At 41.7% G+C, this 22,908-nt stretch overlaps 1 protein-coding gene across 3 annotated transcripts in view; it reads left to right on the top strand.

The window, feature by feature from the left end:
• The first annotated feature begins 663 nt into the window (after positions 1 to 663).
• CA10 (carbonic anhydrase 10) overlaps positions 664 to 22,908 on the top strand; it is a 207,166-nt gene continuing 184,921 nt past the window's right edge. For 2 of the 3 annotated variants that reach the window (XM_050908445.1, XM_050908446.1), the window contains exons 1-2: positions 664 to 845; positions 1,547 to 2,033. In XM_050908445.1, the coding sequence (XP_050764402.1) occupies positions 1,973 to 2,033 (61 nt within the window). In that variant the 5' untranslated portion in view covers positions 664 to 845; positions 1,547 to 1,972. The remainder of the gene's footprint in view (positions 846 to 1,546; positions 2,034 to 22,908) is intronic. The other variant, XM_050908444.1, reaches the window with a different exon arrangement.

The raw sequence follows: 22,908 nt of genomic DNA on the forward strand, positions 1-22,908 counted from the left end.
CTCTCTCCCTCCCCCTTCCCTCTGCCTTACAGTGATCAATGGAGGCATCCGCAGTCGAAGCAGTTGCAGGATCACCTTTTCACACCTGCCCTGAGCCGGGATTTTCGTTCGCAGCCCAAAGTCCCTGCCTCCTCCCTTCTTTCATGACAGACCGAGCCACCCCGCAGGGCGCTACGGCCCGGGGCAGCCCCCTGCCCACCTCTCCGCGCCACGCAGCTCCCCAGCCCCTTGACTCTGCCAACGCTGCCTTTCTGCGCCCAGTTTCCCTTCCCGCAGAAAGGGAAACCCAACCTCTCCCCGCGCCAGGTGCACCTCTTTTTTTTTGGGGGGGGGGGGGGAAATTGGACCCACATTTTAAACAAAGTGAGCAGCAGCTTCTGGAATGTGCCTGAGAAGACAGACAGCCGAGGCGGCCGCGCGGGAGGCAGGTTTTTTCCTCTGCCTTCCCCTCCCCGCTCTTGCCGGCCCGGTCCCAGCCGCAGACCCCCCTGCCGCGGTGCGGCCCCGCCACCGCCCGCCCAGGCACCGCCTCCGCGGCGGAGCGCTCGCCCGCCGGCCCGCGCCCGTGCGCGCCGCCGCGCCGAGCCCCCGCCGTGCCCGGCGTTGCCGCCCGCCGGCCCGCGGCACCCCGCAGCACAGTCTCCTGCTCGGGGAAATGGCGAAATAGTCGGAATTAGGGGAGGAGGGGGGAAATCCAACGAGCTATGGTGCCTCCTTACAGCTAAGGTGGTGGTAGGTGGCTGCAGCAAGCGGCTCGGAGCTTGACCTCGATTTGGTTTCGGGACTGCAGGCAGGAGTGGCAAATCCGATGAGCTGAAAAAAATAAAAAGCAGGAGGATTTGGGGGTAAGTAAGAGATTGCCCCAAAACTGACACTGCTGGGTTGGTTGTTTTTTTTTTTTGGGGGGGGGGGGGGGAAGGAATCTATGCAGAAGTGTTGTGGATTGGGGAATGCAATTAGATACGCGTTGCAGCGCAAGTACTTCGCTAACTCTTGGCTGTATCCTCTTGTTGCCCTTCTACCACCAAAACCGCGAGAAGTTTGGGTTTGGTTTTCGTGTCCTTCTTGTTTAAATAAGTTTTAAAAATATTGGCATTCTTAGCGAAGCCGGCCGGCGATGCCCGCAAGCCCCCGCAGCTTACAGACTCTGGACTTCTGCAATTCAGATTTGGGGGGGGGGGGGGGACACGACCGCCGATGTAATCCAGCGCCCCCGCCCCCGCCCGGGGCTTTTTCGCGCTGCTGTGCCGCCGAGCTGCGGGGCCGGAGCGGCGCGGGTGTGGGGCCGCGGCCGTGGGGGTGGTGGTGGTGGTCGCGGGGGGCAGCGGGGCCATCCCGGCCGGGGAAGGGCAGCTCCGTGCGCGGGGCAAGAACGACCCCTGCAGTCGCCTGGCGGAAAGCCGCCTCGGCTCGCCGGGGATTGCAGAAACCCCGGCAGGGCTGGAGGGAGCCGGCTGCTACGTGCTCCGCGCCGTGGAGGTGCGGTAGCATGCGGTGGGGGGGATGCGTTGCAGCGGGTATTAATCTCTTTCCGCTCATTTTGTAGCAGCAGGAGAGGAAACCCCCTCCCTCCGCCGCCTCCCTCCCCGCGGCATGCTGGCACTGCCCCGCTGAGACGTGCAGAGTTTGGGGTTAACTTGCACCTGGCCGCCCTGGAATAGAGACTCTCCGGACCGGATCAGTTGGGGTTTGTTGTCTATGTCTTGTTGGGAAATCTGGTGGATTTTTTTCTCACTCGTGGAGGAAGAGCCCGGTGCTGGCAGTTGGCTTCGTGGTCTTTTTTGGAGGGCGAAGGAAGGGAAGGGATCTCGCTTGAGCCGTGCAGAGAGAGAGCTCGGACATGTGTTGTCAGCACATCTGGGGAATACAGTCTGCAAGTCCGAAAGGAAATTTGCTGGGATCGTTCAAACTGCAATATTGATCTTTGTTATTTTTTTTCGCCGAGGGATGCACTTGGCATGAGAATCGGAGGATGGAAATTGTTTGGGAGGTGCTTTTTCTTCTGCAAGCGAATTTCATCGTCTGCATTTCAGGTACGCAGCTAGCACAGAAAGGGCGGGGGGGGGGCGGGAGGGGGGCGAGAAATACCATACAGCGTTCCCACGCCTCCCCTTAATAGGGGGCAAGAGGTACAGTTAAACCCAAATCAAAATAGTAGCTGAAAAATACACGAACGATGTATCGTGAGTGGGTCGTGACAGAAATCAACAAACATCAATTCCCCCGCCCTTAATTCCAATACCTGCGTAGTAATTATGATACATTGGTTGCAATAAATAACCACAGTGTACTGATTAAGCAGATGCTTATAATTCCTAATGTACCTGATTGTGATAATTAATCGCAACATTGCAGTAATGCCAGAATTTCATAGCTCCTGAAGTTCTTAAACTCGGCTGATCTGCAGATCTTAAAAGGTTTGCGGTTCATTGGCAGAGTTGTCATGTTCTGGTACCACAGTTCAGGGTCTGCAAAGGGAGGAATAACACTGAAGAACATGCCTCTGCTTTTAAAAGGAGCTTTACTGTGGCCGTGCTCTGAAAATGAATTTAAAAAAAAAAATAGCCCCATTCAAAGAACTCCTTGGTGGCTGGGATTCCAGCTTTAGGCTTCTCATTTTAAGCTTGCAAAGATCCTCTCCCCTCCAGTATGTAGAAGTCAGGTAATTTCAGTTGTCACCAGAGCTTGTCCAATTAATGAATAGGCACGGCCGGGTGTCTAGCGTAAAGGATTGGAACAATTTATTCTTGGGGAAAACACTCCCTTCTACTGCAAAAGCCCTGGCTGCCTTGTTAATTTGTCATGTCAGTCATGCTGGAATAATTATGTTGCAGGAGGCGGGAGCGGGGAGGTGGCCAGTTTTCTAGTTTGGGACACTTCAGGGAGCCCCAAGGGGATCCAGGCTGCCTGCGTCTCCTGCTGTTCCACTTCTCCGCAGGCTGCTTCTGCCCTCAAGTCATTGCATAAGTCCAGAAATGGGAACGCAAGCAACACAGGCAAGGCACTGCTGGGGGGAGGTAGGTGGTCCTGGTGGACATCTCAGTGTCCAGCCTGGAGGTGCTTAGGGAGAGGATGCTCCAAAGCTCCCTTGGGACCATGCAGAGATTGGCCTGGGCCATCTCCCAGCCGCAGCCCCCAGCCAGCAGCACCTGCAGCATCTCACCCTGGCAGTGCCTGCCCCCACCGTGCGTTCTGCAGCACTTCCTGACTGATCCACCCTTACAGCCCTTGCACTGGTGACACACTAACATTTGGGGTGGCAGTATCTATGTTAATTTGTATGGCCTGCACCTGCCCCAAAACTTTTTTATTCCTGAGCAAACAGTGCTGCTATCAGCCCGTGGGGTACGACAGCCCTTCTTTTATCCCTACAGACTGGCACCATCTGCTACCAGGCACCCAGGTGACACTGGCAGCACCCCAGGCTGACCTTCCACTTGTGCCCATTGGTACCATCAGAATAATTCACTCTCTCACTCTTTAGAACAGCAAAACCTGCTGCCTCTTGTCATTTAAATCTCACACTTATCTATTTAGCTCAGCGTGATATGCCACCTGTCCAGTTCTCTTCAAATTAGGCACTTCTTGAAGTACCACAGTGAGAATGGAAAAATGAAGCTCATCGCTTTCTTGGCCGTTCTGACAGTAATATCCTGAGACAGAAAGAAGCTGTCCCATTCTGTGCAGGTCCTTATGCCACGCATTTAGCTGCCAGTGTTTCCTTATCTCTCCCCCTCCTTTCCTCATCTTCAAACATGGGAACCCAGGCTTCTCAAACCGATAGTGGGATCAGTCCTGCAGGGGCTCTCGTCGCTCTCCATCTCCCTCTAGCACTCAGAACAGACTGATATCCGTCTCTGTTTTCTTTATCTCTTTTTTTGTTCTTTTTTGGGGAATAAAGTGAATAAGTGAATGGTGGGGTGCTTTTGCTGCATGGTTAAAGCTGTGGTTTCAAATAATTTTAACAACGTAGAGGATGTGTGCGTGCTTTAGCCTTTTTTTTTTTTTCTTCTTAGGGATTTTTATTTTTTTCAGGAATCCTTAGTATTTGTCATCTTGGTAAAAAGGATTAAGATCTGTAGATATCTGACTGGCACTAATGCTCTGTATCTTTCCTCTGTCATCCTTTTAACACTATGTTTTGTAGCATATTATCTAGCTGGGATGTCTGGATAACAGTGTAACTAAGAGGAGGTGTAATGAAGCCTGTTAAGGTTTGCCTCAACACTGGATTCCAGAAACTGTCTATTTTTAGCACTTCAGCACTGGTCATTCATTCAACATGTTACTTAAAAAACCCACTAGTTGAGCACACTGCTGCAAATTACGGGAATGTGAATTAAGGAGTGTGGTAGTATTATTTTTTTCTTTTTTTTTCTTTCTTATTAAGTCAGTTGTTTCAGCAGTGAAGACACAAGACTGGTCTTCTGTGCATGGATCTTTCCTGAACATTAGCAAACGCTTGATTCAGTGTCTATTTAAACCTGTGACGGCCCTCCTACTAATTCCAGTGGTTATTTGGATTAGGGCCTATTAACGGCTGCTGTTCAAAGGGATGATGTCAGTCACTGAATTGAATAAACTATTAAGTTAGTTTATCATTATTAGTAAACTTATTTATTAAACATAGGTTCAATGTTATGTCACATTGTCTTTTGCTAGGTATTTACATGACGTTTAAATATAAATTATGCTGAATGTAGCATTTATGTGGTGTTTCTTATTTAAAATAATAAAGTTATACAATTGGCTTTTTGGTGTCTCTCACATGAACGAATTTCTGTGAGACTTAGTATATGGAAAGTAATTTCATCTATTAAAAAGAGGCATATATATTTTCAAAATATTTTATACCTAACATATTTTTTATCAGTCAGTTACCTGTGTGTATGATAGATTGCTTGGTTTGGAAGAAATCATACTGAGATTTAGGAATATGTATTTTTTTAATTACGGGCCCTTGTGTTTGGGAAATAATTTATCTGTGAACTTTGTAAACTGAATATTTTTGTTTTCTTGGCATACTGAATTAAGGCTTTTGCTACTTGAAATTGCTTGTTTGGAAGGAGAATCTAGTTTCTTTGTGCAGATGCAAATGAGAAGTAAGAACAGGTTGAAGGACCACAAAAACAATTTCTATCCTTTAGAAAGAAATGAAAGCCCTCTCTTTCCCTCAAAGTCATGATGCATATTTATTCCTTTGAGTTGTAGTCTCTGAGGAAAAATAGTCATGATTTGTATTATGACTTTTGAGGTTTTGTTCCTTTTAATGATACTACAGCATAGAAGGAGCACAGGGTAGTGGAAGTGAATACGTCCTGTAGATAGAATGCTGAAATAAGACCTCTCTGGTTGTTGTTCCTTTGAAGATGCAGACAATCATGGCACAGGGATTATACTGTTTATATAGAAAGAGGATAATAGTTCTTGGTATGATGTCCAAAATTTCCTTCCTGAGTAGTAATACCACCAAAGATTAATTAGCATCAGTGTTCTCAGGTGGGATGTTGTTGATCCCATAATGGCTGCCACCTTTGCTTGCATAGTCATTTGTATAAACCATGAGCAATTTTTTTGTGATTCTAGATACTAACAATCAATTTCAAGAAAAAAAACAGGATGCTGTTTTCAAACCCTTGCAGGATGCTTCATTTAAATAAGAAAATGCTACTGTCGTGGGCATTGATTAAGAAGGCTTCTATGTACATTTTCTGTTAATCCATCAACAAAATGATTTATAAAGCCTGCATGTTCAACATCTTTGTGGCTTCCTATGAATTGATATATTACCTCTTATTGTTTTGGCTTGCGGGAACTAATATGGATGAAATTCATGCAATCCCTACAGCTCTCTTATTATTTGGAAGTATTTTCATCCTTTGCCGTCATTCTCAAGTCACGTAGGGGCAGATCCCTTTTATAATGTAACTTCTCTGGCCTGTTTGGCAGCACACAGGGGTCATAAATCATGTATCATGAACAACTAAGTGGTATAAAAAAAATCCTGTGTATCAAGGAATTTCACTGTGTATTGAGCATCTGACGTAGCATCTCCTGGCATTGAGGGCTAGGGATGTATTTGGAGTACAGTTGCACTTCATTTTTTGTCTTACTGCTTCTGCAGTCTCTGAGCTCTTATTACCTGGCATAACACAGAGTTGTCCTACAGGAACTCTAAATTATGCCAGGGCTTGAATTATCTGTTGAATGATGGTCTGTAAGGTCTGATAACTCTTCTTCTCTTAGCATTGTACAACCTGAGATAATTCAAGCTAAAGTAGTCTTGTAGAAGAGAAGAATATCAAGGCTGTAATGCCCATTGGTAACTAACAGCGAATGGTTCATTGTTATGTTTGGACAAAAATGTTGAAACCAAGTTAATTATTCTCAAATAGTGTCACAGAAATAGCTTTTTCTGGCACTTTAAGTAAGAAATGTAATATCCTAGGGGAAGGAATTATTCATATGAGAGAAAGTAATCACTAGGCATATAGGAAGGTATACCATGCAGCCTGGTGCATCTGGTAACTAAGAGCTTTTGGCATCCAGTCCATTATAGTATTCTTTCCTGCTTTGTCCCATCTCCACAGCTTCATGTGTGTGGGCAAACCTTCATGCCTGCACGGAGTTTGTTGATGTTACTTTCAATCCTCCTGCTCACATTCAAACACAGGATGGAGGCCATATGTTGGATCCAAAGACTCTCAGTTCCTTAGCACTTGAATGCTTTCTCACTTCAGAGATGTTGCCGCCTTTTCAAAAGGTGTGAAGATGTTTCTGCTTTAAAATTCTATGGAAATAGCCTTGTAGTCTCCTATAAATGTCTCCTTTACTTTTTTTTTGTGTCCTGTATTTTTCATCATTCTATTTTTATTGTTAGTTTTACAGCTAGAGCGTGACCAGATAGGCGCTAAAGTGCCAAAAAACACACATATTTTTAGCTTATGTAAAGGTAGTAGAAGGGAACGTTTATGAATAGTTTTGCACATGTTATGCTGAACTATTTTCCATCCAATAAGCTGATGGAAAGAAACTGGTAATCGCTGCTATTCTTTTCCAAATCTCAATGATGAAGACAGTTTTCAAAGGGACCTCTTCGCCTTGTTGTGTTGCCTCATTGTTAATGCAATTGAACTAGATACCAAGCCTCCAAGACAAAATTATTAAAAACAGGAATAAAAACCCAACTCAAATAAGCGCTCTCAATTTAAGGGTATTCTTTGAGTCTTTAAGATACAACTGATGTTACAGAGAAGTTTTGCCCTTGATATTCTTGGAAAGGTTCCAGTTTTTCAATCTACAACAGCTAGATTTTAAATTCAGCAAGGATTGAAATGGCTTTCCTTTTGCATTATGAATATTCCTTGTATACCAATGAACAAGGAATTCCTGCTTACCCTAAAAGGCTGTTTTGCTTATTTGTTGCTATTGGTCAAAGTATCGCTTTCTTTTTTGGTTGAAAGGTTGTAATTTAGCTGAGGAGGGAGCTGCTGTTTTCATCGTTACTGATTGTTTATGACTAAACTTAACATGGCAAAGACTGAAGTGGATGATTGGCCCATCTGGGCTGTTAATAGAAGACTGCATGAAACTGTTTTATCATTATCTCATTACCAGCTCAAGCAGCAGACAAAACTAGATGACAGTTATGGACAGCACTAACATACTGTGATAAGTATTATTTTGCTCCTATCTTGTTTTTATCTTAACTATACATCATGCTGGAAGGAACAGAAAATAGGAATCAAATTTTAAATGACTTGTTTAGAGGCAACACTGTATATGTGACTGCATTTCCATTGTAATGCCATCAGAAAGCGCAAAAGTGCCTGTCCATACAGTGGAGAATATCAGTTAGCAAAAAAAATTCCATTGTGATAGATAAATTGAAACATTAATGGTAAATAAATAGGAAATAAATTTTTAAAAAGGATAATAATCTGGCATTTAGGAGAATCTGCAGCCCAGCCTGTTTACAGTTGAATTCAAAGTAGTAGAATATTTTATTGCTGGTTTAACCATTGATGGTTGAAAAGCTGTCAAGGGTCTTTAATGGAATTTCTTGAAGATAAAATAGCAAGTTCTTATTGTCATAAAAATAGAGAACTGAAACATTTTAGACCTGTATTCTGTGTAGTATAGTATAGTAGCCTTTCTGGTGATGTAGACAAGTACTGAGTGCCTCATAGGCACATGGGTGCCCGTAAGTGTAAACTTCTTATTTGTCAATATGGGAAACATTTTAACGCAGTGCTTAGCAGTTGACAGTTGAGGTAAGAAGGCATAAGGAAACCTATATTTACACCCACCTTAAAAGACCTTGGAACTCCGAGAATGTTATAAATGGCGTTAGTGTTAATGAGATTTGGGCCTTAGAAATTGCAAAAACTTAAAGGTTGACAATGAGAAAAGCTTTAGATGGCAGGTGTCTCTGCTCCTGTGGAGTGCCAGGTATAGCCTATCCAGGATTACAGCCCTAAAATATTTAATTTTCTTTTATTCATCTTGAAAAATGGAAGGTGATCAGTTCCCACATACATAGTGTACTGAAAGCAATGGTCAGAACTAAATAAAATATATAATTTCATTGTTTGATGTGTTTTTCCATATGAAAACATTTCTGGTTTAAATTCATGGATCTGTAACATTTGTATTTCTGTAGTAAAATTAGTATTAAACTTAAATGCCCCACAGTTTTCTCTTTTTTAATATTATTGCCAGAAAAATATCACAGCAGCTGTAATTCACAAATAACTAATTAGAATGTACTTTTTAACAAGATACTAAAATAAGTATAGAGATAAGATAATATCCATAATGTTATCTGTTCATTTTGACATTCTTTCTTCCTCCCTTTATCATTAGTGCTTAACTTGATCAAGCTCAGAATACTGTATGTTTGTCATCTGGCTTTTAAGTATGGAACAGATAAGACTTGTGCGCTGACTGGTCCAAAGTGGCTTCTAAGCACGTGCATGGAGGAGGAAGCTAAGCAACGTTATCCTTTTTTCCTCCTCTAAATGTGTTGACATCTCTAGCTTTTGGAAGTAGCGTTTGAGTAGATGGATTTAGAGGGAAACATGGTTTTTGAAAAATCATCTTCTTGTCAGTTTTGTGGGTTGTTTCCAATTTAAGTGCTTTCCTACTGTTAACTACTGTAAGTGCCCTGTTCTGCTTCAAGAATAGTCATCAGAATGGAGTTTTTCTGTTCTGCCATGGGTAGAAAGACTAGCACAGCAGGACTGCTACAGAATTTGCCTTATTAATGCTAAAAGTAAAAGATAACGAGTAATAGAGAAGGGTCTTTTGGTATGTGTGACTACAGAACACTGCACCATTTGAAGGGATGTTGGAATGACCATGTCCTCCAGCAAACCCTGCCTGATAGCTGTACTCCGGGTAGGATGGCGGTTGGGTAACTGAAGGAGCGGGTCAGGAAGGATTGCTACTGCCACAGCTAAATTTTGTTTGGCCAGGTGACATACTTGGGCCGCTAGAAAGAGCATTAATTTGCGTTTGCCATCATGGCAGAGAAAAGAAACTTTCTCTCTTTAGGAAAAAGGTAGTGCTGAAGATTTGTGCTTGCTGGCAGAAAAGGATAACAATACTTTAGTAGCGTCCCCTGAAAGTGAAAAGTTATGGAGAATGAGCTATTTGTTCATACATAGGTGGAATACCATACCATTTGCAGCTGAGCTGTGTTATTTCCCATGTGGGGAGCTGCAGTTATGGAAGGGAAGGGCTGCTGCTGCTGGAAAGAAAAGGTGTTTGATTGACCCTATGCTGGTCCTAATCCTGCTGCTTGGGAGTGTGTGAACAGCTACTGACAGGAGATTTCTCTGAATGGGATTGTGTGGTCTGGATTTTTCTAAGAATGAAAGGTATGAATGAGAAGAGCTTTGTGTTATATTTCAGTCAAAAAGAAAAAAAAAAAAGATGAATTTCGGTGGCAGAGCTTGGAACAGTTTGCAGGGAACATACAGTGTTGGCCACACTTTCACAGATGGAGGAACTGAGGTAAAATATCATGTGAAAGGTCACCCAGCAGCAATTTTCACTCATTTCTGCCTTGCATCACTAGGATTACTCTTATACCTTGTTTCCGGTCAGGGTGTGACACTGAATCACCTCACTGAGACAGTGAATCACCTCACTGAAATGAGGGAGCAGGAGGCCTCCATGGCGGCAGGGTCAGGAGGGAAGGCAGCGACAGGCCCTGGACGAGCCCACAGGCTCTGCAGCTTCATCCCCCACCCCAGGGGTCTGGCTGCTTCGTCCGTGTCAGCTCTCATCCTGCACAGCTGAGTAGCCTTGGGTCAGGCTGTGGAGAGAACTGTGAGAAGCCATGTCTGGTGCCTCAGCGGCTCTGAGCTGCCTTTAACCTTGGCCCCTTGCCTGCCCTCAGCCTTGTGCCCTGCTGCTCCTCACCTCACCTCACCTCACCTCACCTCACCTCACCTCACCTCACCTCACCTCACCTCGCCGACTGGACTGACCAGCTTGACTGCGGACCTGCCTCCTCGCTGGGGACGTGTTTCCTCACCACAGACATGCCTGGCGATGGCAGGAGGGTGGCTGACCTGCGTGGCTCTCCCTGCACCTGCTCCTCGTGTCGGTGGACTGAGAGGCTGTGCCCCACAGGCAGGTGACTGCCCTTGTGGCACTGCCTGCCCTTGCAAACTCCTAGAAACATCTTCCTGAAAATGGTTTCTGTGAGCTACATGCTAACACTGCCTTTCGATTTCTGACTGGAGGGAGGACGGCAGCAGCTGGGCACACTCAATGAATTCAGTGGACAATGAAACCTGGCAGTCTGGCCCCAAGAAACATAAAATGACTATTTTTGAACTGCTAGAACTTGAAGCCCAGCTGAGCAGCGAGCTCGTAGTCCTTTCTGCTTTCTTGCCTCTTGACTTTGTGCAGTTTGCTTCAGCTAGATTTATCCTCAGTGTTTAAACTTGTGTGGCTTCCCCGGGAGTGAAGGGTCACAGAATGGGGCCTGGTGTGTCCTCTCAGAGGCTGGATCCCTCCTTCTCTCTCTGCCTGTGCATTACAAGGTATTTTTTCTCTTCATAGTAATAGCAGTGAAGTTATCATGAGGTATAATTATGGTATATTTAAGAATAATATCAATTAGAGTTTAACTTAAATTAGTTTCCAGGAGTTAGTGTGATATTAAGGTAAAATTCAGACCCACACAAGGTTTCTCCATAAATGTGTGTTATTTCAATTCTGCTTAAATTATTAACATTCATTCAGTTGGCCTCTTTATGTTTTTATTGTGACTATGAGTAACGAATAGGTTCCTCAAAGTGCAGCACTTGGCCTGCCTCAGGTTGCGCATCCACTTGGCGTGGATGTAGGTGACAATAGAAAGTTAAGGGCACCAGAGGTTTTGGCCCTAAATTTTCTCTTTGAAATTTGCTCTCTCAGCAGACCAACAGGTTCCTTTACATACTGATGCAGTTGTTGGATATGTGGTGTACACATATGTGAATTTATTTTGGGGGGTGAAATCCTCACCCCAGGGCATTTCGCCCATGATGTCTGTAACTCCCACTTTTTATTTTCCAGTATATTTACCTGGCTTCACCATTTGCGGGTTTTTTTGTTCACATTCATATTTATAAGGGGTATCTTATTGTTATAGTATTTTTTTGTGCCTGCTGGAAAACAAAGTAACCTACAAGGACTCCACAGTCTCCTCTCATTTGCCCAGATGATCCTGAGGGTACTATGTGGCAGTTAGTAATTGCAAGTGGGATTTAAAGTTATCTGCAGATGCATAATTTTTGTCTTCAGTAGCCCCCCTGGCACTCTCCCCAAGTTGTTAACAATTCATCTTTGCCAGTCTGTAATTGTGCCTTTGCTCTAGAGTCACAGGTATTTAGTTCACTGTGGAACAGGATGCAAAATAGAGTAATAAATAATATGATTTATTTTTATTAGGTAGCATAAGTATGTTTTCATACTTGCGAGCTAAAAACTTAGTCATCCTCTTTAGATTTTATTGTGATACATTAATACACAGATTCAGCAAAATGCAAAACTTAAAAGATATGCTTAATTGTTTTGCTGTATCCAAGTCTTAATATGTAATTGTATAAAACAACTTAGGTTAAGGATGTGCTGAAGTGCTTTGCCGAAGCAAGGAGTAGCAGTGGTATAATACATTAATAATACAAAATCTTTGGAAAAGCCCAGCTAAGATAAGCAGAAATTTTCATAATCTCTGATTAAATATACAGTTGTGTAGAAAATAGTTTTTTATCCAGGTAGAATCATACCAGTTCTTTGTGTGGTTAAGTGAAGATACAGACTTTTCTAGTATGACTACCATAGCAAGAGAAACTGTACAATCAGAATTAAAATAATCTGGATTGTAATGTCTTAATTCTCACTTTATGGATGCCCGGAATGAAACAGACACCGTTTTTCACAATAGTAAACAGATTTCCCCTGGACTACAGTAAACAAAACCAGAAAACTAAAAAGTGAAATAACAAGAGGTGAGTGGTAATACACAATGCTTTTCATATGTGAATTTCTGTTCCACTTTTTTTGCAGCACAAATTTTAATTTTATTTTGATCAGACCTCAAGTCCTGATATAAAGAGGACATCCTGTGTACAGACCTGGGCTGTGGGGCTGCATGGCATGACTGGTGCAGGGACAGCAGCACAGCCGTGTTGTGCGATGAGGGAAGACCCGCTCTACCAGGTGGTGCCAACAGTGGTGCTTGGGAAACCTCATGCCAGTTTTGTGCAAGCAGCTGGCACAGTCTGGATTGCATAAGTAGAGTTTAGTCAGACTGATATAGGAAACTTCTTGTGGGGAATATATAAAAACAATTGAGGTTCTGTCTGTCGCTCTGTCTGGGACCAAAACAAGCCAAGCATGTCCTCTCTACTGCTGAGAGAAGGTGGTAGCATATTTAGTATGTATCAGTAGAAAAATTCTTCATGTTTTAAATGAGGTAAGGCTTCATATATGGTATTATGAATAAATTTCTACCATGGGCAAGAAAGTTTACTTAAGTATTGCACCATTTATAAAAATGGCTGGACAAAGCTCTACAATACATTTACATAACATTTATGTATTTGGGCTATATGTACCAAAGAGCACAGAGCCTGCAAACTTTCTCCTTTCACTCCTCCAGCCGTTGTCCTGCTTTGGCTCTACTTGATGCTTCACAAACAGCAGCAAGCAACTCTCATAACTCATGCTTGTAACTCTCCCATTTTTAGTTCCTTACTCTATGTAACTGGGACTTTCTGTGTCTACTGTGTTTTTGTGTTTTTAAATACTTATTTACTTTGCAGTAATAAAAGAGCATATCTGACAAGGTAGTCAGCATCTTCCTTTTAATGCTCCTGAAAAAGAACCTGTGACTCAGATTTCAGACCACAGCAAATAACAGTTGAATTTAAATCCTTTTTGAAAGGTCTCTGTTTCAATGGCTTCTTTACTGATATCCTCATAACTGTTGTGGAGGACCAAATGAAGTGTGTCTTGATCACATAATATCATCACATTACTGGACACCTAGTAATTGATTCTAGTCACTGAATACTCCAGAACTTAAAATGTTTGAAACAGAGCATTCTTGCGTATAAAAACAGAGTATATGACATAATACTATTGCATTATTTTTAAAACTCTTAGGTGTTTTGGATATAACTTTCACTGATATTATATAAAGTGTACAGAAATAATCTCCTGGCATTTGCTTGGAATGACAGTCATCAGTTCCTACACGTTTATTTAAAATCTTATGTAGAAACAAAAAAGTATTTGTTTTACACAAGTTTGTTTTGGATATTTTGCCAGGGACAAAAGCAAGCTTTGCTAATATGGGCTGAAATAAAGTGTAAAATAACATCTTCAAATCAGCTCTTAGTTCACAGAGGTAGTGTGCCCTGGAATTACTCTGCCAAAAATGTTGGCATTGAGTTTAGTTAAGTATTAAGCAGAAGTCTCTTGGTAAATAGTCCCATTAGAAACATACTGTGACCTCTGCTGCTGGGATTCAGGTACGTGAGAGAACCGTGCTTAGGAGCTTTAGCAGTCATGTGGTCAGAATGATTTTCAATCACTTTGGTCATTGCTGGATTAAAATTGAGGCTGCAGAGATTAATGGTCTGTTGTTACTAATCCACTAAACCCCTGTTCCTAGATCTTTTAAATTGACTGAACCTATAGATTGTTAAGTTACTGAGAGGTATGGATTTGTAATGGTTTTAACTATCTTTCTTGATGTTTGGTGTTAGCAGTATCCTATTATTTATTGCTCTTTGAGACAGTGATCTTGGCTGTTCTTAAATGGAAGTGAAATTTATACTTTTTTATACTATTCTATAGCACAGTAAAAGTGTATCATTTTAAATGAATGTGGATGAAGAAAGCTTGACTATGTTTAGATATGAGCTGGCATTAGTAGAAGCTCAAATAAGAACAACAGAAATTAAATCTTGTTTTTACTTCGTTGTTACAAATGCTGGCCACTGTCCCTAACTGTCAAAATAGCCACTATCTCCCTTCAGTCTGTCTGCCATTAACAGTGGTGGTTGTCCCCTCAAGCAGGTTTTACTGACATTTGAAGATGTGGCCAAAAGCAAAATGGCTGTTCAAGCTTTTGGGAAATTATGTTTTCTAAACTAGCACAGTATTTGGAGGATCAGAGCTCAAGGCTATTCCCAGAGATCTAGCACAGTTAGACATAATTTCAGTACTTAATTTCGGTGCAGGTGTAAGAAGTTTTCCTCAGGTGAAAAACAATGTACCAAAAAATAAAAGAGGAAAGAAATGAGGAAACAGTTCATCCATCTACTGAGACATGAGGAAACTTTGGGCACAACAGTGTAGTGGTTTGGGTTTCAGCAGGGATCTGTAAACAAGATGCATGAAGAGAGTTCTAACAGGTCTCCATCAGTACGGTATGGGAGAGACAGGAGTTAGGGGAGAGGGAGTAGCAGGTGGAAGAAATCAGACTGTGATTGTGGCTAGGAGAGTTCTGGCGGCATTGAATCTGAGCGGATAGCTTTACATTAGGCAAGGAGAGGGATGGAGCCCCTCACGTATGTGTTTTGGGCCCTATTTACCACATCTGTGCTTAAGGCTGCAAATTGGAATTGTTTTGGCTTTCAGGTGCTTGTAATTTTGTGAAATACTCCATTCTAAAAGTGTAATTAAAAAAAGAAGAGTTTGATTTTGAGTTTTATTTCCTGTGATGAAAGGAGTCGAGTACCTGGTGCCTGCCAGATTGGTGTGGACATACGCAATGTCTACATGACATCCAGAAGAAGAAATTGGTTTTGATTGAATAAATAATAACAGTCTAGCTCTAAACAACTAGGTTTTGGTGTTTGTTTAAACTGCAATGTGACTACCTCTTTAATAGGAAGCATGCTTGAATGATCATCTAATTATGTCTTGCTCTGAATGTGGTTTTGATTCCTATCATTATATGCTGAACACAAGCAGAAATTTTTTGCTTTTGTGTTCACCGTAGAAGCTGTGGAAAAGTCATAGGGAAGTATACTTTTGCATTTTAACTGCACTTGCTTTAATCTGCTTGGGAAAGGGGAGTAAGCTGTATTTATTAATAACCCATTAAAATAATTGAAAAATAATGTATTTCTGATTTAAAGGGTCAGTATGTCATAAAATTTTATGATTATTAAATTACAACAAATGTATTCTATATGTTTATACTAACATACAGCAAGGTAACGTGGCTTTAACTTTATAATTGACTTAAACTCTGTCAGGGAATTTAGTGATTAAAATGAACCCTTTATTTCATGCAACCATCTCTGTTTCTGAACCCTGGTGACTTGGCTTATTCTTTTGCCTTCTGGTTATCTCAGTAATAGTATGTCTTGATTAAGGACTGCAAAGAGCTTTTACATCTGTTCTTGTCACAAAGCTATGTAGGATAAAGTAGGCCAAAGATAACTCGTCATGCAAACTATAGACCTCCAGTTATTTCTTTCCCTCCAGATTTAATATTGTCTTCAAATAAAACTGGGACTATGGAAGTAAACCCAAAGCATTTAAATGGATTTTTGGCAATTTCTCAAAGCTCCCTTGAGGAAGAAGAAAGTATTAATGTAAGACTGAAATGTATATGACTGGATGAAAAAGATGGAGTTATTGTCCTGCCAGCTATTAGGAAATACAGTCCTTATCCTATAGGAAATCAGAGTTCAGTGTCTAAGTGAAAACAACAGTCACACTTACTGATGTGAATAGATCAATGAGAATAATTATTGTGAAACTGAAAGGAAAAAGCGACCTCTTTCTTATTTACACTAGAAGTGCCTGGTACCAGCTAAACATGAGTCCTGTCCTCAGGTCATGTTCTATAGAAGACTAATTTGTGAGAACTAGACACTAATTAAACTCTCAACATAAGGGAGTTAATGTTTGCAGCTTCATAGACAGGCTTTGAAGCTTCAACCACATGTTGCAAGTGATTTAGACCTGGATGTAAATTATAGGCCCATGGTAGGGTGGAAAACAGTACCCTGACCTTTAGCTAGCACGTAGGCCAGCCACTGAGCAGTTTCTCCTACCTCATCAGGTTCACATTGCAAACAAATGAAGCATTTGTTGGGTGGAGAGACACCAGGTAGTTTCTCTGTATCCCTGTAATGCATTTGTGACTGCCTACTGAATGGCTTCACAGAGTTAAGTTGAATTGCCCGAGCTAGTAGCTGGAAATGTATTGTGCTGTCAGACTTCGCTTTCTCTGTTTAGACACTTTAGGGACCAGGGCCTTGACTGTCCACTGTCTAGCATCCAAAGTAGTTATTTGTAACCCCATTGAGTAAGTGAGAAATACTGCTCTATTAGAATGATAGCAGTTTTTACCCGCTTGGCTTGAGTGTAAACTAACAAGCAGCCAGATCCTGTATTTACGTAAATCAGCATAACTCAAAAGATCTGTTCCAGTTTGTTAAAGAAAGGAGCTAGCCTGGAGCATGAGTACTGCAGGATCAGGTCCTGGGATGTGTCATTTTGATGAGTTTGGCTTTTGATCAGAAGTAATATGCCCACTAGCTCTGTTAACCTGAATGTTTATTGCATGGTTCTAATCCAGGTTTAAGGCTGACGTAAATATTTTAACAGTTGCAAAATAAACATGTAGTCTGCTCATTTTGGGGATTTGTTTTTACAGCAATCATACACAGAGAACCCTATTATTGATGGTCCATTTTTTTAAAACTTCTGCCATCTCTTGCACTCTTGGTATTGCTGTTTTTTTCTCAGTTGCTTTTAAAGACAGTATTAACAGATGGTATGCATTGCTCATTAAATCTGCATCTACACCTCTCCAAGGACTGCAAAGATGTTGGGAAACAGACCGTGTTACTGCAGTAAGTGCTTAGAAGCTTGGAACTTACTGTGCTATTCATGAGCAGTTTTCACTATCAGTGTGTTTTGAGTGCCATAGCAGTAGAGTTGCAAAGACATTGGTGAAATATTTCTAATTTAGCCAAGTCCAGGTTTGTGCCACTTTCTCACAGATTGGGTAATTGTGTTTCTCTCAGACTTGCTGTATTTGCGCTTTGGTAGTGTCATAGTCAACAGCTCTTCCTTTTTATATAAATGTCTTAATGCTGGACATTAAACCTATGTATCTGTAACACTTAATTTCCCACCTCCATTTACATGTCTCATCTGAGGTACCTTTGCTTTTCCTTGAGATCACTTTCTCTGTAATGCTTAGCTCTTCTTTTTGTCCTGTCTGCAGTGATGACACTCTTTAAATAGATGAGATATATAGATGTTACTTTTAGGTTTTCTCAGCCTGAACGTATCTTCGTCTAAAGAGGCAGCGCTTTGATGTGCGAGTCGAAAGGGCGTTGTGCCAGTGTGGAATTCACTTTCTGTATGTTTCAAATTGGTGGTGAGAGATGCAGAATCCAACTAGCAGATAAGAATTCTCATTTCAGCTTCTTTATTACTCTGATTTGGAACTGATGGGATCTGACTTGCAATCCCAAACACATCAATATAGCCAGAAACAGGGTGCTCCCATCTTGTTTCTCGTAAGCTTTTCTTTTCTTTAGTAAAGTGTTGGATCAGAAACATTAAGTTGTTGTTGATTCCGTGGTTCATGGAAGGTTAGGATTTAGTTCACATTTCTGTCATAGTTGACCTGTGTTAGGGATAAGGAAGTTGAAAAGTGGATAGTAAAGTAAGTGGAAATGAGATCTACCCCTACCTTTTTTACAGAAAGAAACACTTCAACCCTTCCATGTTTGAGCTGGTCTAAATAGGCACAGTGAGGAGTGGAAATTCAGTAATCTCTCCTAGTATTTTGTATTTGTGTTTATGATTTTCTGTTGGCTAGGGGTATTTCATGTTCTAAGAGCAAACTCTAAATAAAAAGTGATTTTAAATAAATCAATTTCAGTAAAGGGCTACAAAAAGCTGTATAGGCACTTGTAAGATGAAATTAACCTGGTTTGTATTAATTTAGATCATTTATTTGGAAGAGGCTAAAATGAACCTAGTAAACCCAGTTTAAATTTATCCAGTACAATCTCTCAGCATAGGCAGGAAGATTGCCTACCTTACATGCACATTTTTTTCCTTGTGATTTACAAGAGGCAAATGTTATACTCATGGAGATTTGCAAAATGAAGGGGCCATCTAAAGTAACATCAAGAAAATAAGAGATTTTTTTTAAGTTCCCAACTTAAGAAAATTAAAATTAATATAATCAAGAGTGGGACAAAGTGCTCTTTCACGTACAATTAATAGAAGTGGTGTCCCTAAGTATGAAAATATGTCATTGTGTTAATTATCAACAGGCCATTGATACTATATTTGTGTCAGTAGCACAGTAGGACTGATCCTGAGCCATATAGGTGCAAGAGCCATATAGGTGCAAGACAGTAAATTTATCAGCGCTCCATAATTTAAAGTGGTACAAATGAGAACTGAAGCTGCTTCACTGAGTAACTGGAAGACCGAAGCTGTTCTTAATTCTGCTTGGAGTCTTGCTTCTAATCCCATTAAAACTGCTGAAGGTTTTACCACTGACTTTCACTCTACCAAAATCGGACTGCAGGGAGAGCAAGTGACTTTCACCTAAGATATTTCAAAGCTTAGGCAGTTTGAGGTCATTCACTTTCTTTCCTGAGGATAACTTTCTTCTCCTCTTCAGCCTCTGTCATTGCTTGCACCCATTCCTTAGTTCTGAGGTAGGAGAGAAAAAGGACAGGAGTAGACCAGTAAAGGAGATAAAGAGTATTTGGTTGTGAAGGGTGGCATAAAAGAAGAGTGGAGGAATAGATAAAAGAATGAGGCTATAGACTAACAGGGAGGATGCTGGCAATGGAAGATAGCACTGAGATCGGGTGTTTCATAGTGCACTTTGCCAGAAACAAATGTGAAAGAGCGTTGATGACAGTCCACTTTCCTAATTGCTTTTGGTTCTGGTCCTAAATAGATAGGAATCGGGTTGGTAGCTTCCATAGGAACAAGGCAATCTTTTTGTCTGAAGAATCACACAGAGAGAGACAGAGAGAGCTTGACTGTTCAGTCACCAAATCTTGATATTTTTTTTTTTTTTTTTAAACTCTTAACTTAGAGCACAGAAACTGTCAGAATCCTGGAAGACAAAATTGTTAATAACTTAAATGCTCTGAAGTTCAACTACGTAGCTGTTGACCTTTGAGGAGTCTGACTGCTTACTGAGATTGTTTCATTAGTATTTGCACATTGACTTCCTGCCAAAAAGTCAATCTGCTTTTCGTTTGCATGGTTTTGTTATTTCGAAGGTCTTCAACTGTGGAATAAAATCCACTATGTAACAAAGAGCTGGCAGAGCTGGAAGCTTTCCAGTAAAAGCCTTCCCAGGTTAAACTCTGGTGATGCTGAAATATTACAAGTGTTTTATGTGGCCTCCTTTCCCTTGTGCCTTGCCTAACATAGCTGTTCCTGAAGAAGGGCAACAGGTTTTACTTCCCAGTGCTCCCAAGAGAATGTTATACTTGTTATTTACAGGATGGAATTTATACATCATTTGAACTTTGGACTGGGACTTTGCTTTAGTTCTTTTATCAGCCTCAAAACAGTTTTTTTAAAGATGTTTATGATGAAATTAATGATTCCTCTCATAGAGTTGATTAGTTATGATGTAAATGACTGTATGGATCTCATATCATATTTAGGTGCTCAGCATTTCTGCATTGTTGAAGACACTTATATAAGCTGTCTAAAATAACATGAAAATATCACAATGAAAAAAGCACAAGGAGAGGCTGTATCAGAAAGGACTGACTTGAGAGCAGACTAACTACCAGTGGCCACCAGGAAAATGTCAATTTCTTTCTGATGCAGGATAAAAAAGGAGGAAGATGGATGTACACTACCTCTTCTTTTTTCTCTTCTTCCCCTAATTTCCTCCCCCAAAGAGAGGAAGGTCAAAATGTCACCTGAAAAAGCTGGATGGAGCTAGCAGCTTTCTATAGGCAGTTAAAGATGTCTGAACTATGAATATTCTATTTATTGAGCCTACAGGGCTGAGATCAAATTTTTTATGACAGACAGAAATTGATGGGCCTGTCAAATACTTAGAGCCTGGAGGATGAAGGTATGTTTTATACCTTATCATTAGACTTTGAGTTCTATCCTTTGGTATATTGGCAAGGCCTGCATTTCACAAGGGATAGACAAAAGTAATTCTCGTCTTCCAGTGCAGCGGAGTAAAGAAACAGCTCCATTCTGCAAATGTTGCAGATTCAGGATCAGAGTCAAGGAGAGCCCAATTAGAAGCATATGAAGGCAGCCTGGCCGGTCACCCTGGGACAGGGCATGCATGACTGTAGGTATTCATCTAGTGCTGGACAGGATGGAGCTCTCCTCCTAATTGGAGCTTTTGGATGCTACTCCAACCTAAATGATACTGTGCACGGTCAGTCAGCACAGCTCCATTGATCTTGCTAAATACACATCTGAGTTGCACTAGCTGCAGGCTGTCTCTTCCTAGAGATGAGAGCCATGGGCCTTATTTTGCTCTGCAGGTACTAAGGGAACTTGAAGCAAGTGTGACAAGGCATTATTCTTCTCCGTTATTCCCAGGTTAATACAGTGGAACCTCTGGCTCAGGAGATTCCTAAACCTCTAGCTGTAATGGCTGAAAGGTTTTAGATAAAGGATCTCTCTTTACTGCCTATTTTTGTATTCTTTTTTCCAACAGTGTTGCTGCTGACTATTGCTGCAGATCAACAGTTCCCAAACTTATTTGCCCCTGCATCCAGGGTATGGGATAATGGGGGATGGAGCAGCTCTGAGAATCCTTTGCCAGAGGAAGGAGGAGAGTGTGAAAGATCTGGAACAAGAAGCGTCCATGGGTGTTAGGAGCTTAGAGCTTAACCACTGCTTCACAGTCTTCTCCCACTCGGATTACTTTCTTTCAGGACCTTTGCTAAAAAGCAGGGGCTCAGCTCAATAGCTGTGGCCCCTGGTTCTGTCCTTGCTGAGTGCAGTGCCTGCCCCTTTCCTCAAGTTTCTTTTTACTACTGCAACTGCTGGTCCGGGTACTCACTTCCCCAGGCATATCCCCTCTCCTACTCCCAGAAGGTCTTCAGTAATCCACTCTTAAAGGAAGCACTCATGTCTAACCCACTGGGTTCTTCCCAGGTGATTTGATCTGATCTGCTGGTGTTCTTTCATATAAATTACATTCACATTTATTATGGTTGCAAATACTATGCACATTTGTACACAGATGTATACAACATCACACACATACATATATTTGCATATATGTGTGATAAAAATAGAGTCAGCATCTGAGAGAAACAGATTTCCTTGATAAGCTTGAAATAAGTTACAAAGCCTACATCTTTATCAAATGGAGTGCTTTGGGCTGGATTTTGGTATCTGCTATAACTGGGGCTGGCTGGCTGAAGACAGCTGTGCTAGGTGCTGGGGTGGGAAGACAAGCAGACAGTTGGTGCGGAGGAGATTGCGCCTGAATGAGGTGCTGTGGAATGGGGGAGGCAGAGAGAGAAAGAGAGGGGGAAATTAGGTCTGAGAGCCAGTTAGGTATCAGAAAGAGAGGAAAGACCTAACCTCGTAATCACTTTGGTAGGTACAAGAATTATGCCTTTTGGTAGAATTTGTTTTAGTTTTATTAAAAAATAAGAGCAGGGGAGAGGCAAGTGAGGAATTCATACACACTCACAATCTAAATTTATCTTAACACTTTAGAAATACCAGCAGTATGATTGCCTGTGCAAGGGTTGTGTGGGAAAAGACACTAATATAGCACATTCTCATTTTATTGCAGAAGTTGTGGGACACAGTGAATCAAGGAGGGGATTGCAGGAAGAGGAAAAGATAGTCACAAAGGAATTTAAGGCTTCTCTAGAGAATAGAATTTTATCGCTGTCTCTGCCAGAACTTGTGTTGCTTGGCAACACACTTTAATCAAACTTTTCAAGGGTGGTCACTAATTGTATGTTTCTTGTTTCCCCCGAGGCCTGATTTGCAGAAGTGCTGAGCAGTTACAGCTAAAACAGGTCAATGGGAGAAATGTATGTATCAAATGCTCTGCAAGTCTAAGTACTGTAAAAATTGTACACTGGGGTTACAAATTGGCTAATAAAAGGTAGAGAATATCTTTCTCTGACTCTGGCATTCATTTGCACATTTGTAGAAAAGGGACACTACCTCTTCAGGAATGCTCAGGAATTAAACATTTTGGGAGGTTGAATCGTGTGCTAAAAATCCATGATACTGTTACCTTGAAGTGCTAGGAAGACTGGCTGAAGTGGCCTTTCACGGCACTGCCTAGTTGGCTTCAATTAACGAGCCTTTGAGGGTTTTCTTCTGCAGTGAGGGTCTAAGCAGCAGCCCTTTCTCTCTAACTCAGTCCCAAGT

This window comes from Gymnogyps californianus, chromosome 19, assembly GCF_018139145.2.
Source record: "Gymnogyps californianus isolate 813 chromosome 19, ASM1813914v2, whole genome shotgun sequence".
Taxonomy (NCBI): Eukaryota; Metazoa; Chordata; class Aves; order Accipitriformes; family Cathartidae; genus Gymnogyps; species Gymnogyps californianus.